Genomic DNA, 17,930 nt, shown 5'->3' with positions numbered 1-17,930 from the left:
ACCTTATGCTGACATACAAAAATATCTTCAGACAGCTCAATTTATACATTTCCTTTTGCTTAAGTTGGCTTCCTGCTTTGTTAATCTGAGTTTCTCACAATCATGTGCGAGTAGTAAAAACACGCGCTTCATGCTGACCGCCGCATTCTCGGCATCCACAGTGATCCATGCAATGCATGCAATGAAACTAAACGACAGCGACGACTGTTCAACAAGGCGTTGGACCATGCCAGCCTGACACGGACTCCTGTGTTTGCCACAATTGGCTGGAGTGGAGGGTGGCGAACATGACATTGATGGCAGCAGCGTGGTGCGCTGGCAGGAAACACGGCAGCCTGAGGAGGAGAAGAGCAGTGTTGTACGGTAGCGGCGTAGGAGGCGGGCAGCAGCAGCAGCAGCGTGGTGTGTGCCAGGGATGTTGCTGGTGCTTTCCGCCAGGGCAGTGCGGGCAGGGGTCCTGCCCTGCGGGGGGGGGGGGGGCTTTGCAAGTCCAGCTGTGTCCTGGACATCGGCCCGCTTTGACCTCGCCTGCGCCAGGCTGCCTACTGCACAACACGACTCTTTCATGCTGTCCGGCGCAGAGGAGAAAGAACCTTCTCCTCTGCTACTGTGGTGACGGAAACTAATGTGACAAGTTCCAACACCCACATTTCCTCCCCTTCGTCCAATCCAAACTATCCATACCCATCAACACCAGCCTACTCTCTCTCTCTCTCTCTCTCTCTCTCTCTCTGTATCCAAACACTCTCCTGCCTGGACTTGTCCTCCCTTGCTGCTGTGGGAATTTGAAGATAGAAACCAAACTAAAGTCTGACACGGTTCTAAAAAAAAAAGGGAATGTTACCTTTTAAGGTGAGGCACTTCAGGTGGAAATGGAAATATGCTGCTTTAATACATTTCATGGCCTCATAACGTACACAAAGCACATTTACAATTGTTTATCTTAGTACATTTTTATTAGAGCTGAAACTAATTTGTCAATTAGTTGATTGACATCATTTTACGAGCAAAAACATTTGCTGCGTTTCTTTGTCATATGTGATGGTAAACTCGTGTCTCTGAATTTAAGTTGGCATACATAAGACATCGTCTTTGGTTTTAGGAAATAGCCATGGGCAGGTTTCACTATTTTCTGATATTATCGAGACAAAGCGATCAATCATTGAGTGAGAAAACAATGTAGGGATCAAAAATGAAATTAATACTTTTTTGCAGCACTCATTTTTGTGCTCGCTGAAAGACAAAAAAAAAGCCTGAAAGGTGCACAAAGGATGTTTCTTTTGTCATGTCTATCTAATGGACTATTTCTCCATGTTTAAAAAGAAAGCTAACATGTAAAAGTGTAGAAAATCAAAGAAAAAAAGAAAAGAAAAAGAAAAAAACATCTACAAACTACTAAATTATTCCACAGAATGAAACAGGAAACCCACACCGGATGGACCGTAAACACAGAAACCTCCAGTTTGAATCGATACAATGTATTATATTGGATTCCATTTAGTTGAATACCAAGTGAATGCAGAGCGCTGGGGTTTTATCAGTTGACTTAAGGGAATCAAAAACTTGGCCTTATAAAGTTATAACGGAACTTTGTTGAGGCAGCGCAGGCCAAGTCCTTTGCTGGTGGTGAATTACAGCAGCTGCATTTCAAATCATGTTTACAGGAAGCTTTTGTTCCGCGCAGTTCCACCTACAGCCAACGGCTTCTCGCAAGAGATCAAGACTGTCTGACTGTTTTGTTAATTCAAGTATCTCATCAATTAGTTGGGTTGGGGAGGAGGGGGGGGGGGGGGGGGGGGGGGGGCAGGAACAGAACACTGCGTCTTCTCCAAGGACAGTCTGTGTGTGTGTGTGTGTTTGTGTGTGATTGTGGGGGGGCTGACTGGGGGTAACTCTGAACTCACTACCCTTTACACACACACACACACACACACACAGTGAGGGAAGCCAGACATACAGTTAGAGTGAGCCAGAAGTGAAAAGAGGAGGTGGATGGAGGGAGGAAGAGGAGGGACACCGCTACACAGAGGGAGAGAGAGAGAGGACAGAGTGGAGGAGTGAACAGGAGGGACACCGGCCTTCTGGTTCACCTCCCAGTGACAAGCAGCCTTGAGATGGAAATTCCTCTGGAGCAGCAACAAGTCCTCGCTCTAACACTAACCATGTACCCAAACATGTCTCACCGACACTGTCCATAGTGCAGGTCAGGTGATCGATGTGTGTGTACGTCTCACTACTGTCCCGGTGCTACCTCAGCCTTGCTTTGTCCTGTGTGCGGACACTGTTGAGATTTGCTCGGGCTGCAGTCCCTCTCAGCTCTCTGCCTGCGAGGCATCACCTGACAGCACTGTTTAAAAGTCGCTGCCAGAGGAGGTGGTCTCTGAGTGTGTGTGTGTGTGTGTGTGTGTGTGTGTGTGTGTGTGTGTGCGTGTGCGTGTGTGTGTGTGTATACCTTTGCGAGAATGATCCTGGTCTTCGCAACGTCAAGAGGGGTGGTAACAAATGCCGCTACTGCACCTAAAAAAAGACACACACACACACACACTTAGCAAAGTGCTGACATAAAAGGGCCTCTCTTTGCTCTCAGAAGAGTCTTTAAATATTGAAAATAAACCCATAAAAAAGTCCAATTACTTAACCACAGATACAGTAACATATTAACCCCGCAATGAATAGAGGAACTCTTGGCCCTCTGCTCCATTTACTTCATAAAAATGATAATATTCCCCATCTGAGACCTTCCCTGTTATTAGAACACAAAAACCAGACAGACACACTTCTATTCCCCCCGCCCCCTCCCACTGCCTCATCCAAGCCACACCTTCCACTCCACACACACACACACACACACACACACACACACACCCTTTTGGATACATTCAGATGCACACAAATGCAAAACTCACACACACATATGGACATGTTCGGGCCCACAAATGCACACACATACACACTCCATCCAATTAGTTTTATAGAGCAGTTACACCCTAACTTCCCTCCATGTTGGAAGCTGGATGGGCGGCACGATCCAGAGGTGTCCCCTCTGAGCCGCAGTGTGTGAAAGTGAGAAACGCTGTGCGAGTGTGCGTGTCACTCCGCCACAAACATAGCAACTGCTCTCGGTAAACATATCCATATGGGCCACCGAGGAGCGATGTGACTGTAAGCGAGCGGAGGATACAGGAAAGCATTAGGATCAGTGTGGTGTAACACACCGTTACGATTTACTCGTTAATGCTGGCTCATTAAAAGATTTGAGGATTTACATTTTTAAAGTTTCTTTTTCCTACTTGGTTGGAAAAAAAGTTCAGCGAGGATAAAAACATAAGAGCCTGTACTGCAGCATTATTGGATAGCAGTAAAAAAAATACATACAACACGGAGCGCTAATGTGGAGGATCTAAATTTGGCTGGAAAAAAAAACACGTGATGAAGGTCAAGACGCAAATCAGACGGTGATGTAATCTCGTCTCTGTTGAGGTCTTTTTTTTTTCTTTTCTAGGTGGCTCAAATGGGGTCAAGTGCGTCGTAAGTCAAGGCAGCTTACAAAGTGGAGATATTCAGGATGATTAAAGGCGCCCGTGTGAGCATTTCCAGTGTCAAACAGATTATGTATGATTGAAAGAGAGAGTGTGAAGCGCGATGTAAGGGGAAGTGACTGAAACCTGAGGATCCCTCTTGGACAGCAGCTCAGTCGCAGAGGGACGTGAACTTGATTCCTGCGCTGGACCCCCCCCCCCACACACACACACACACACACACACTACCCCCTTCCAACGCTTTCTTTCTCTACTCCCTTTGGCACAGATTGCCTTTTATCCTCCCGATTAGATATTTTTAAATCATTTTTCCTGTAACATATTAAAAATGTTGTCAATGTACTGGAAATGTAGTCTGTTTTAAGCAGAATACTATAATACTACAGATCTGTATAAGTCCATATTCATTAATAGTTATTAAGGGTTTAATCTACACAAACTTTACAAAAGGTTCAACCGCTCTAATGTAAGAAGAAATACTCTTTTTCTGACAACTCAACACAAGTTTTTAGGACTCGTATCAAAATGACAGTCAGTTCCTTATCTCACATCTTTTTTCCTCTGCATGTCTGTCTGACACCAACTAATCCATATCGCCAGTCTCCTCTTTCTCTTATTCTATTCTGATTTCTTTCTCCTCTTCCTCCCAGCGTGGACCGAGTCCAGGTGGGGTGGCGCAGGGCCACGTCTCAGCTCCTTGGGGTGCGGTTTCCTCATCCCCTCTTCTCTCCTCCACCTCAATGTCTCCATCGCCCCTGGAGAAGCTAACCTTCCCTTTCCTGTCTGGCGTGTTGTGGTGTTGCAAGAGTTATGGACTGAAATCCGTCCAACAACTGCACCACGTCTACAGAACTGTTCTTATGAAAATATGCATTTTGTTTGTGGTTCTGCCTTTTCATCATGGAAAAAGGTGAAGACTGAGAAAAGATGGATGATGGGATGCATTTTTATTCAGAGCTACAATACTGGAGGTCGAGGTCTTCACAGGTCCACCGGAACCCTGGGACCCAAGACAAGACCCGGGACCTGTACAGGTTTGAATCCACGGTTTATACGGCCAATCGGGTCCAGTGTCCAGTACAGTTCTATTAGCAGAGGTCCCTGGTCTGTTTAACATCGGATCAGATTCTAAATGAATAGCGTTTGTCATCAGTTATCTTGACAGCGAAGTGGACTTTTAAGTTGAATGAATGAGTGGATTTGCCATGCTGTTTCAATCAGCAAGAGAGGAGTAACAGAAAACCTTTGTTTTACCAGCTTTCTTGGCAAGGAGGATGGATTAAGGAGGGTATAAGGCTACTAACACATACATTAGATACATTAGGTTGGACGCAAAGTTTAGTTTTGACAACTTGTAAATCAACTGCATAATAGCAATCAGCTGTGAAATCATTGGCAATCAGGGTTCGGGTCCATCAGTTCTCGGTTATGCATGGGTCTGCGTTCCAGCTTTCAAACAATAGACTGGTCTGGCCCGTCTGGATTTATATTATTCTCTCTGGTTACAGTGAAACTGTAGCCTACTGCACAAGACAAGTTTGTTTTTTTGTATGCCTTCGTGTCATTATCTGGCCATTTCATATATTTCCCCCCCGCCAATGCCGCTCTATCAACTTCAAACTTTCAGAAAACTACATTTTCCTAAAGTCATTAAAAAGCACAAACAATAGCGTCCATGCACACTTTCATCCAAGTACAAAATATACAATGAGCCCAGCTAAAAAGAGGAACGTCAGACCAACTGAATTGAATGTGCTGCACACCTACACAGGTGTTTCCACTTATTCTGACTGATTAGACTTCTGCTGGAGGGTGGGAGGAGCTATGCTCGGAATTACGTGATGTCACTAGACTCAATGAACCAATAAAAGTGATCGGTGTAAGAACTGCTGCAACTTGTCCCGCCCTAACAGATACATCCAAGCTAAGAGTCAGGTAGATGCCAATCACCGCCACACTTGTGAGGTCTAATCAAGTATATTAAGTGAAAACACCTGTGAGGCTGCAATATGGGTACGTAGAGGAGTAAATGAAGGTGTTTGGTCACATGTACGCAATAGATGTCCTGAACCTAATTCTAAATCATCATACCCCAGGATATCTAACAAAAGGCCCCACAAGCACTAAAAAAAATTGTGCTTGTACATTTACCTGATAGAGAGGTGGTACAGGTTATACTATAGATTCAGATTTTACTCCTAAATATTATTAATCAAAATACATAGTCAGATAAAACAATATCCTTGATAGGGCTGACACTGGGCTGTGACATCTGTCTTTGATATGTGAGACCTTTATCTTGACATGAAACTCAAACAAGATCATCAAACACAGAATTATGCTCAAATTCAACATTTGAAACATTGACAATCACTGAATCTCTGACTTGTGATTCTAGCCCCTAGAGTATTTTACAGTCTGATGTACAGTCTCTAGTTTGGTCTTTTCCCCTATTCATCTTGTTTTTAGTCCACTCTACTTCCCCCCATTCACTCCTTTCCTGCGCCTTTCTCTCTCCCTCTCTATTAAACCACTTCAGGCCCCAGCGCTCAGGAGGTCACACAGCTGCAGGGGCCCATACCCAGGAACCGGCCCCTCTCATCCCCGCTGTCTCCTCCCTTCGTTGTCTGTCTCTCCCCCCCCGATACCCATTCAGACTCGGTCTGCTTTGGTAGGATTTTTGTTTTGCTAAGTATCTTGAGAACTATGATAATGAGGCATTTTCGGAGACAACAATGCAAAATCCCTGTAGTAAAATGTGCTCATTTAGCGCTGAGACATGTCTAAGGAATTGGCTGGATTTGCTTTCATCCATTCTTCTCTACTCGGTTCTTTTTTCCTGCTCTGATCTGCTGAGCAGGTGAGGATGTGTTTTGCCAGCTGAGCTCACCTTTGTGGAATCTGACAAGAATGTTGCTTTGGGTGCCCTCCTAGCCATCTATTCACCAATCCACCCATCGATTTAGCCATCCTTCCCTTCCCTCCCCCCTCCATCCTTCTCCGCTTCTTTCCCAAAGCAGCAAATAATCCCCTGCACCTGCAAAAGCTCCGCACACTGCAGCCTGCCAAGAGTAGAGCGTGTGACCTTGCCTCCGTGACCACAGAGTCTGGGAGAAAGAGAGGGAAATGTAGAGAGAGAGAGAGAGAGAAAGAGAGGGTTGTCGATAGAGGAGGATGATGAAAGAGGGAGAAAGAGGGAGGGAAACAAAGAGAGAGAGAGAGAGAGAGAAGATTGTAGTTAGTGGAGATATCAGACACATTGAAAACACATTGTGAACCTTGGTCTGCTCTGGGGTCCGGGGCCCGCAGCTGGGAACCGGGCTGTCCGGCTATTTTTGTGTAGCCTTTTTTCCCCAGTGATGTCATGCTACTCGTTTCCCAAGAACCGGGACGGGACAAGAGGGAGGCATGAGAATATGCTGCACTCCGTCATCTTTACACATTTTGTCCAGATGCCATCGCGTTGAAGTACAAAGTGTTTACGCGTATTCACATATCAACACAATCTTTTATTTTTGTTAACATTTAGCTCAACAAATTGCGTTGGTAGAGCCATAAAACCGTACACAAGGGTGTCAAACTCAAATTACATTGGGGCCACTGGCCAGGTCGTAAGTGGAGCCACTTGAACACCCCATAGAAAGAAAAAGCTGCAAAACTGCAACAATACACACTCGGGAGCGGAGCAACTGGTGTTTCCCTCTCCTTTCCTTCAGCATACTGTTACGCATGTTTGGTAGTGTAATGATGCTTGAGATTGTATTCTTGGAGAACGACAGCTAGAAGTGGCAGTAACTTACATATAAGACTATTATCTTGAAACTATCTGTGCCTCCAGGTAAACTTCTCTGTTTGGTTCAAAGCCTTTATATTGACAACTTGAGAAGTGGAGGGTGGATAATGAAATTCCAATGCAGTCGCATCCGCTCTGGTCGTGTGTTAGACCCTGCTAAACAGAAAGTTGCCAGTTTATTAGGATTTTGTCAATAAAAGCGACATTAAAGGCAAGTGCATTTAAAAAGCCTTTGTGTGTCTGAAAACGCTCACGTCACAGGACTGCTTGCCCAAATGCAACCGGCTACTGACCGAAACCACCTGATGTTTTTGTTTTGCCGACGAGCTCTTTCGCCCCTCTTCCTCCCCCCCGACTAGTTTCAGCAAAGCGATGAGGAGACGCAAGGTTAGCCTTTGTATAAAATGCATGTGGACAGCTCGGCTGCCTCGGGCGTTGCGAGGTATGATTACTTCTCAGGGAGAGCAATTGAGCAACAGCATGGAGCGATTACTAATACTTTCTTTGTCCACACTCCCCCCCCACCCCGAGTTTAATCGGCGGCATGTTATCTCCTTCTCTTCACATCTCTCACACATGTGGACATCACAAAAAAAACAACCTGTGTGCTTGCACAGCACATGCAAACACAAACAAGTAAACACACCAGGAAGAAAATAAAAACACAGAAAGGAGAAGAACTGGCAGACAGCGTGAACGAGCTCAGGATGTGTCATGTGTATTCCATTAGAGCATAGACTAAAAAGGAGATTTTTTGTTTTCCACATCAAAGGCCTCGCGCTGGGGGGATTCCTCTCCGTCTCTCTCCCTCTCCGAGTCTCTCATGAGTTTCATGAATAAATAATAAGGGGTAAACCTGGGAAAACAAACTTTCTGACCTCTGAACCCTCGTGTCAGGGCCAGAGTTTGCACCTGGACGACTTCCCACAGGAAAGAGGTGGTAGGTCTGTCAGCACGCGAGTGTGTCAGTGCATCGCGTATGCGTAGTGAGACGCCACTTGCAAGTGCATCTCATTGGTTCACTTTGAGTTCCCATCGTGCCTTTGACACAAAAATTCCTTGAATTCTCTGCGGCTCTCGCTTGGTGTTCAGTCGTAACCTAAAAGTGTTACACCCTCCTGTTTTGCTAATGTTGTTTTTGAGGTCACAACAGATGGGGTAAACTGTAAGTCTTATTCTACAGATGCTGTTTGGGAAAAACAACAAAACCACAATATTGAGGAATTAATGTCTGAAAGAACAGTGAGAAGTCTGGTGAGAAAATATAAATCTCTTTGCAGTGACCAATGTTTAACATTTGTGTATGTTGTGGGACTTGCCTCGTGAATTATATTATATGTCCTGCCTGGATAAGCCTCTCTATGATATCACAGACCATCTCGGACGAGTTGAACTTAATGCACTCTACGAAAGGATTTGCCTGCTTACTCCTCATCCAACAGACCCATTGCAATTGTTTTTTTCCTTTTTCCTCTCTCCGATTCTCTCACTGACAGCTGTGCTGGCTCGGCGTGAAATAAAAATAAAAAAGGCCATAACGCAGCACATTACTAACCCACAGAGAAGATGGGAGATCTTGCCACACACGTGCACTCTCAGATTCCTTCTTCTCTATCATTTTTCAAGCTAAAATCACGTTATTCTTGATCGTGAAAGCCTCTCGACATCTTGGTGGTCACTCTGAAAGGAATGGCAGTAAAAAAATCACTTTTTGTTGCAGGAAGTTGTTTTTTTTTCCTTCTCCTCGCTCGACTAGTTGGCCAGTCGCCGCTATTGTGACCGAAGGAAACGCCTCATTAGCTATACAGAGCACCATGTTAATGCAGAGGATACACATGGGAGGACTGGGAGTAGGGAGCCAATGGAGAAGAGGGCAAGGAGAAAAGAGGAGAGGAGAGGTCCAGATTCCAGCAGTTCAGCTCTCCGCCAACGGACGTGTCCAGATGGCCTGGAGAGAGAGAGGGGGCCTTTGACCGAGGGACAAAGAGACACTTGTGAACGACCAAATCTAACTCTCACAAATGCACAGGCACACACACACACATATGCACACACACATATACACACACACACACACACAGCTGTGAAGTGTATTGTTCGTCTTAGCTCGGCCGTTAGCTCCTAACATTGATGGAATGTTTGACTGTCCGCCTCTCGCGCCCTTGAGACATGATGTCACTCCAACGAAGCGTCTTTTCAAAGAGAAACAGTCTTTTTATGTGATTAGGGCCACACAGTGAAAAGGAGAGGGGGGGGGGGGGGGGGGGGGGGGGGGGCAAGGAGAGAGGAGAGGCACATGAGAGAGAGAAAAGCTATCAAAAGAGAGAGGAAGAGACATAAAAATAAAGCTAGAAAGAGACAGATATGCAGGATATTTTTGTGATAAATTAAAGGCTGGTTTGATGATAGTCGTGACAACCCATTAAAGGGGGGCGTAAAGACTCATTTTGGCCTCCCACAATGATACAGGGGAATGCAGAGGGTGAGCCTGCTGTAAATGTGTCAGAGCGTAAGCACAGTATTAGAACTTTACAACGGATTTATTACTGAGAATAATTACTGTAAATGATGGTACAGAGGGATGGTGGAGAGTGGAGGGATGAAACAGATGGATAGTAAAGAAAGAGAGAGAATAGAGTCAGTTAGACACATTTATGGAAGGGTCTAGTACATACCTTTAAGTATTCCCAAAGTGGAAACTGCACCAGAGAGAACGGGATCTGAAAAACAAGTAGAGTTTTAATCATCGGGATTATCTCCGCTTTCTTTCTTTTTTCTGATTTTCTGGAGGTTCAAGTTTCATCTTTAACCTCTAATCTCCTGCACTTGTCATTCCTGCCACCTTTCTCTGTTTCCTCTTTCTCATCCGACTGCTCCCTTGATCCTTCTCACTGCTGATGATTAATGAATGAGACAGGCTGTGGTCTGGCAGTCCTGAATGGATAGATGGATGGATGGATGGATGGAGCAAACTTAAAAGGAGGAACAGAGGGATGGAGGGGGGGGGGGGCTCTGAAGTGATGGTTGGATTGCGAGTGTTGCCGCAAAACACATAATCGGTTTAGGCAGGAAGTTACAGCGGGAGGAAATCAACAGCAGTGCCAAGGCAACGGGCAAATGACACAGTCAGACCACACACACACACACACACACACACAGACAGAGGAATGGGCATACTTTATATAAAACAGACACATACAGAAAAAAACTAAAACACGCATGTATACTCTTTCACTCTTTTGAGAGACACACTGCAGACAGACACACACACACACACACGTATCCTGTCATCTTAGCGAGACAGGAAGGAAGAGAGAGAGAACAAAAACAAAAACCAAAGAGTGAAATAAATAAAGTTACACTGAGTTGTGTCATCGGCCTTTGATCACAGCAACAAGAGCATCATTCATCCATCTGCGCCGCCTCCTCCTCCTCCGACATGTTCCATCAGACTACGTTAGCACGTCGGCGAAAGCTGGACCGATTCAACTCCGACTCGGCCGCAGCACAAAGACAATACACAAACTGTGTTTATGCCTCTTAATGTGCTTATTAAGCACTTGGTGCAGACGAACTGACCTCATGTAAACACTCTGAAGGAGATTAACTTGTATGCGTGTGCTGCATCTGCTCTCTGAGAGCTGGACATAAAGCTTTAAAGATCTTTGCAATGACTTGGCCATTTTAAAAACAAAAGCAAAGACATAAAGCTGTCCAAACGAGTATTAATTCAGTTGAGCACAGCAAATGATGTTTCTGAAATGATGATGAACAACTCTATTAAAAAGCTAAGCCGAAGCTAAGCCTGTCAAGCTTTCCCTTCTAGCACACAGAAGTAAACAAAAGCAGGCTTCTCATTTCTGCATATATGATATTATGCTAAAAGACTAACGCTCAGGCTAGAGATACATGTTGCAAGCAAAAAGTAATATCATGTATTACAGGGTAGTTAGGGCTAGTTAGCATTGTAGCGCTGCATTTCAAATGAGAACGCTATCTAAATGTTTCTTGTTTTAACGTAACCCTTGAATGGTTTGGATGTTTACTACAGAAACATATACTTGGACGAGAAAGACAGGAGGGTCAGATGAGGAATAACCGAAGAGTTAGTCGGGCTGAGGGCTGGAGTGTAAACCTCCCTTAAAACAAATAAAGACCAGGAAAGAGCTACTGTCGTTACTCTGAATTCAGGCTTCCACACGGGGGATGTTGTGGTCCTGAACGGGTACTTTGCAGAGACCGTTAGAGCCGGTCAACAAACACAGAATATACTGCATACAGAAACATAAATCATTTGATTGTAGCAGTGCCTGATCGGAACGGGCCGATTGCTTGACATCCCGTATTGCTGCTCATCCAAACGACTTCACACTCCACAATGAGCTCCCTTGGGCTCTGAGCAACACACCCGCCACAACGTAGTTGCATCTCCCAGCAATGCAAGAGCATTCGCGCTGCAATGATTCGCGCTGCAATGAGCAATGAGTCATTTAGGTGCAAAAGCTCAGGCGAACATCGACGGAAAGCGAGCTGTTGGCGGTGTAACAGTTAATAGGGGTCCTCTCTCAGTACACTAGTGTGTACATAGTGCAGTATTAAAGAATAAGTCCCTCTTATTAATCGTCAGCGATACGGATCAAATCAAACATTTGATTGTCGCTTGATTGATGGAGTATTGGAGTATTCATAAATGTTCCAGTGGAAACTGGAAATCTGGGCATACAGAAGCTATTTCTCTCCGTCCTTGGAGATGGTCTGAAAACAGTATCTGATGTAGGTCTTGTGTTCTACCATATGGAGTGAGAATGCCTCCGTTTTCCAACTGTGGTGAGATGAGAGAGCTTTCAAAAAGGAATCAAAGTGCACCTGTTTTTTATTACCAGCCTGATGAATCCTGCTTTTACAGGCCAGGAAGAGAGCGAGACCGCCTGCAGAGAGAGAATGCAGGGCGATGCTGGAGTTACAGCCACGATTATGAAATGTAAGTAGAACATGTGGTACTCGGAACCACTTCTAAGTGGAAGTAAATTAATAGTGAAAGTTAGTGAACTTGATGTAGAAACTCTTTTCATATTTACTTAACATAACTTTGGGTTTTTTTTCTTCTTGTAACCTTTGTAGTACTGGATACTGTTTTCTTTCCATAAAATCTTTGAAAGTAATTTTTCACAATATTTAATAAAGTCGTATGATTTTACATCCGCTTAAAATGTAGCTGAGAGAAATAGCCAAAAGAGGAAAAACACAAGGACAGACCGGTTCCTTCAGAGGATCTGGAAAGACTGATCCGCCAATGATTTATGACTCGGTTTGACACCCCTGGCACACTGAACGTGAGGTGTGTGTGTGTGTGTGTGTGTGTGTGTGTTTGGGTGTGTTGCCTGGCAGAAATGGAACATCTGAAAACCACATGTGGCCTGATTAAAATTGATAAGCTATTTATAGTTAAGAGACTCACACACTCACTTCAAACACACTGTGTGTTTGGTTATTTGAGCTATTAAATTAAATCTACAGGGAGGAGGACATGGGAGCGAATCACTGCGGTGCTATTTTTCTTTCCAGTTCTCATTGCTTTCTGCTCATCTCACGTCAACAAGCTCTGAACCACCAATGCGATACTTTGACCTGATGTTGGTGCAGTGATGGAAGGAGATGACGGACGCAATAAATCTCTCAGCTGAATGAGAAATGGAGTAAAAAGGTAGAGAAGGAGAAGTGGTGAAGAAAGGGGATTGTTCCTTTCTTAAACCGGTGCATTTTCCCGCTGTGAACATCCGGAATCAAAAACGTCTTTCTGTTTTCATTCCAGCTGAGAAATGCGTGCAGTGTGTTACAGGCTGTTGAATGAATTTCACCACAACTCCAATCCGTGTGTCACCGCTCTGACTTGCTCTAAAAACACAAGCAAGATATCTCAAAACAGGGAGCACGTTTTTGTTTTTGTTTATTGAGGTGGGGTAACCTCGGAGACAGACGTGCATCATCATTGCACCTGAAAGACAGAACACTGGGTTCAAATGATCTTTTTTTCATTTAAAACTACAGGGACGGGAAGGTTATGAGCAGAGAGGTATGGAAGCCAAGAAAAAAAGATATGACTTTTGATCTCATTTCTTTCTTTCTTTTGTTTGTTTTATTTCTGTAATCATTTTTTTTTTTTATTGCCGAAATGGGCTTCCATAGAGATGTCCAAAGGACGTTGAAATTACCATTTTCCACAAAATGTGTGGAAGTAATGGGCTCATATGAAGATAAAAAGGCAAACCCTCACACAACATGACAGTAAAGCAAAGTAACTCTACAAGCAGCCATTTCAACGTCGTCACTGTAATGATCGGATGCACAGACACAGACTCAGACACTGTGGGAACTGAGATGTTTGATTTGTGTCCGACTCCTCAGGGAAAACGGCTAATCTCTCCTCGATATCAGGGATCTGATGTGTGACAGTTATTATTCCTTTTGGATTATTGTGCAAGAGCCTTGAGGGGAGACACCACACAATAGGGTAAAAAAAAGTTTAACCATGAAAATTCCCCAAATGATTACTAAATTAAGACAATTAGTTTTTTGTGTTACAAGATACTTACTTACTTCACTCTTTGATCAAATAATTAATTTTGCATCGCCCCAGTGTTTACTAATTAATTTCTTTCTATTATATCCTGCGACTCTATTATAAAGATGTTCTTGTTTAATATTGTGAATTTGATGCCTGGAAAATTGTTTCGTGACCTAAATGTCACAACACTGAAGCACAGAATGTTTCAATTCAATGTTAGGGTTAACTCACAAGTACATATCATACATTGTGACATTTAGCAATGACAATATATGCAATTAGATCAATATGAGAGTCCGTGGGCCAGCGAGCTTTCATCATGCAGGTACACTGCTATCCTGTGCAGCTTGTGACTGAGCGGCTCACTGTACCGCTTGAGGACCCTGTGAGGGACCACCTGGTTGTAAATGGTTGCAGGTGCTGAACTCGAAGTCAAAAGGGGACATTTTCTCTCACACATTGGGCGAACCGCATGGTTTTGATATTCTAGAGTTACAAAGAGGTCCGCCACAAGTGTTGAGAGCACATTTAGACCTGAGCTATATGTCACGGTAGACTAGCACACAGCCACGCAGACAGCCCGAGTCGTGCCACGCTAGGCTAGCATGAAGGCAGCCAGGCGGCATAAAATCCACACTGCTTCATGCTGCTAACCGCCGACTCCCGTCTCCTCCCCCTGCCTAGTATAATGCCTCAGCTACCATGGCCTGTTCAGCGCCATGAAGCCAAGCCAAACTCGCTACGTGTGGATGATGGCCACCCAATTCAGTCCTTATGTTAACAGACAGGACTACACAAATCCCATTAAAAACAATAGATCGCACAATTACGCCGTCAAAATGTTTACTTGCAAGGCATAATAAGGGAGAGCATGTTTTTATCTCGTATCATTTCGCGGACCAAATGTGGAGCCGTTATTTAAACGATCAGTTAGCGGAGGAAATCACTACTCTGAAGGCAGAGCAGCAGTGATGTTTATGTCCATTGAAAACGACTGAGGTTTTCCTCCGCCTGCCAAAAACTTTACTAGCTCACTCAACTCCAGCTTGAGCCAATCAGTACATTTCCACGGCCGTGTGAGCAGTAACCGAATCATAACGATAACCAGGCAGAAACATGTTGTTACGGTCTGCGAACATGACCCATCACTTGAAATTAAAAAAAAAAAAAAACACACACACGCAAGTAAACAGAGTCATAAGTAATCATTCCTACAGTGAAGGAATAGAGCGCTTCACAAATTTAAAAAAGAAATGTATCGTGGATTCGTTCAGCCATGCCAGCGGATCAACAACTATTGAATTGATTGCCATGAAACTTTGCACACATATTCATGGTCCCCAGAGGATGAATCCTGCCGACTTTGGGGACCGTTTCTTTATCGATGCCCACACAGGTTGTCATTTCTGGTTCACAGTGAAATAAGTCTTCTTCATGGAGAAAAGTCAATCATCGTAATTGTGAGGATTCTCTGCTTGTTTGTTTTTTTCTTTGGGTTTTGGATTGTTGGTTGAACAGAACAAGTTATTTGATGTCATCTTGAGCTCGGCTGTGGGACTATGTGAGGGGCATTTTCATTTGCTGACATGATATAGACCAAATGAATAGATAATGAAAGCAACAGTTAGTTGTAGCACTATTTTTCTCTCCTCATCTAACGGGGATATTTCTAGGATAAGACATTTTTTTTTTTTTGTCAAAACATCATCTGTCCAATTTGACCAGGCCCTGTCCTGAGTGGTTTCACCTTTTCAACCTGTTTCACTCTGGACGAAAGCTTTGAAATGATTCAGCAAAGCTTTAGATAAATCCTTTGTTCACACAACCGTCTGGTCCTCTGTGTCTGTCTCTAGTGTCTACGCTTTCAGGCCCTTTAATACATCTGGCTGTCTAAACTACGGTGCATCTTCTTCTTCACCCTCTCCTTCAAACCCTCCATCAAACTCTTCTCTCTTTCCGTCTACAAAATGCACCTTCTCCACTCTGCTGACCACTCACTTCTTCTGATGTGTTGTGTTGTCTTGCGGCATCCCAAAGTAAACCAGAAAGGATCCCAATCGGTCACCTCTTAGCTCAGAGCTACATTCACCATTTGTTTTTGATCAAATCATGCCAAAGTATGACTCTGCAACTTGGCCACGAAGTAAAAAAAAAAAAAATGTGCTCCAGGAGCTCAGCAGCATCTGCTCCAAAAGCCCACAAACATCTGTGTCATCCAGCTGGCCTCCAGGGACCAGATTCCACTGCTGGGAAACACATGACCAGCTCTCACAAAGACCTGCTATCCAGCATGTGTGTGTGTCTGCATTTTTCTATGAATATGTCGGCATGCTTAATCATATTTCCGCTGATGTGTGTGTGTGTGTGTGTGTCTGAAGAGCAAGAATTTATGTTAGCTGGCTGACACATTTTGTCACTGATCAAAGGTGACAGTGCCACTTGCTGTGACTGTCAGGTACTATATAATAAGAATATGGAGATTGCCGTAGCTGTGTCACTTTGCTGACAGTGCTCCAGTTTGTGTGCGTGTGTATGTGTGTGTGTGTGTGTATGCGTCCTTGCCAACTGTATTAGTGCTAACTTTATTAGCATTCAGAGAGGCTTCGGGCTGTCACAGGTCCTTAGGCACTCAACGGAGGGCAGGAAAAACACATGTCAAAATATATTCACATTGAGCCTGATTGCAGGCAAGCCAGTTGGCTGCAATTTGACAAATGACATTTAATAGGTCATACTGCTGCCTCGGCATACTGATGAGCATTTAGAAGGAGCGAGAAAGAGTAAGGAAGACGGATAATAAGATGGGCTGACAAGTAAACAAATGTATAGATGGCCAAACAAACAGATGGGACATTATTCATCGTTTCCAACATCTACCTGCTGCTGAAACATAATATTGTACCACTGAGATGATATAAAGCTTCGCTTAACATTAACAGCGCACTAGAGACTTTCATACCACGGCCAAAGAACTACTGAATCATCAGTAAGATGATTGTATGATGTCACTAACTGGCAAATAAGCAGTAACAGCACAACGTAAACCATAACCTGGTCAATCATTTGAATTTAAATAATTTGCTGTAAACAGCTGTGGTTTATTGCTGATAAACAGTGCATGACTACCGCTTGACATTATGTTATTGGAATACTCTCACTGCATACAAAGAAGACGGCATTAAAACAGCACAGGGGGCTGCGTTGGTGTGTTGTTTAAGGTACCGGTGAGAAGGTGGCAACACTTTTACAGTACGTTACAAAGTACGACCGGGAATGTGGCCAAAGCAATGCATTGCAGCAACGGTTCAGCTTTCTTGCTGCCGCCCTCTGCGTTGGATTCCCTCTTCACCAAGACTACAGCCATGCTAGTGACTCTGTGATGTTGTACTTATGCACAGCAATGTTTTTAGCTAAATGCTAACGTCGACATCTTAGTTTTGGGGTGAGTACAGCTGAGGCTGACGAAAATACCAACAGATAACCCCAATGTTTAGGACAGATTAAAAGTGCTCGATGGAAAATGAAGAGATCACCAAAGTTTTTACAATTCATTCTCTCAGGAGCATGACCGTCTGTCACCAAATGTATTGGCAATCCATATAAAAGTTATTGAGACATTTCCCTCAAAACCACAAACCACAAAAAAAAACAGCTGCTCGAGGTGCAAGAGGAAGAGTCAGCGGATCATCATGAGCATTCGTCATCTGGGCACCATGGATATCTGTTACTAATTTCACAGCAATCCGTCCAGTAGTTGTGAAGATATTTCAGTCGGGAAGTAACCATCCATAGAACCGTGGCGTATGCGTGGCTAAAAATGGATTGAGATTTTAACACAGCCTACCAGTTACTGTGAACAAAAGTTTACAATGTTTTTGAAATGGTAAGTTGATCACACAGATTGTTTAAATTATTGTGTGATGCTGAAAAGCATGTCACTTTTCACAACAATAGTTTATCCCTAACGACATTGTTTGCTGTCATTACAGATTTGACTGCTGTATTATGAAATCCCAGACACAAATAACAGTAT

The 17,930-nt window shown here is 43.9% G+C and overlaps 1 protein-coding gene across 1 annotated transcript in view; it reads right to left on the bottom strand.

Annotated features, from left to right (window-relative positions):
- slc25a26 (solute carrier family 25 member 26) overlaps positions 1 to 17,930 on the bottom strand; it is a 45,229-nt gene that overhangs the window by 6,055 nt on the left and 21,244 nt on the right. Inside the window, exons 6-8 of the mRNA XM_079184718.1 lie at positions 10,008 to 10,052; positions 6,577 to 6,646; positions 2,453 to 2,517 (exon numbers count right to left, since the gene is read on the bottom strand). Coding sequence (XP_079040844.1) covers positions 2,453 to 2,517; positions 6,577 to 6,646; positions 10,008 to 10,052 — 180 coding nt within the window. The remainder of the gene's footprint in view (positions 1 to 2,452; positions 2,518 to 6,576; positions 6,647 to 10,007; positions 10,053 to 17,930) is intronic.

Source organism: Pholis gunnellus (genome assembly GCF_910591455.1).
Source record: "Pholis gunnellus genome assembly, chromosome: 3".
In the NCBI taxonomy this organism is placed as follows: domain Eukaryota; kingdom Metazoa; phylum Chordata; class Actinopteri; order Perciformes; family Pholidae; genus Pholis; species Pholis gunnellus.
This window is presented reverse-complemented; position numbering and strand designations above follow the sequence as displayed.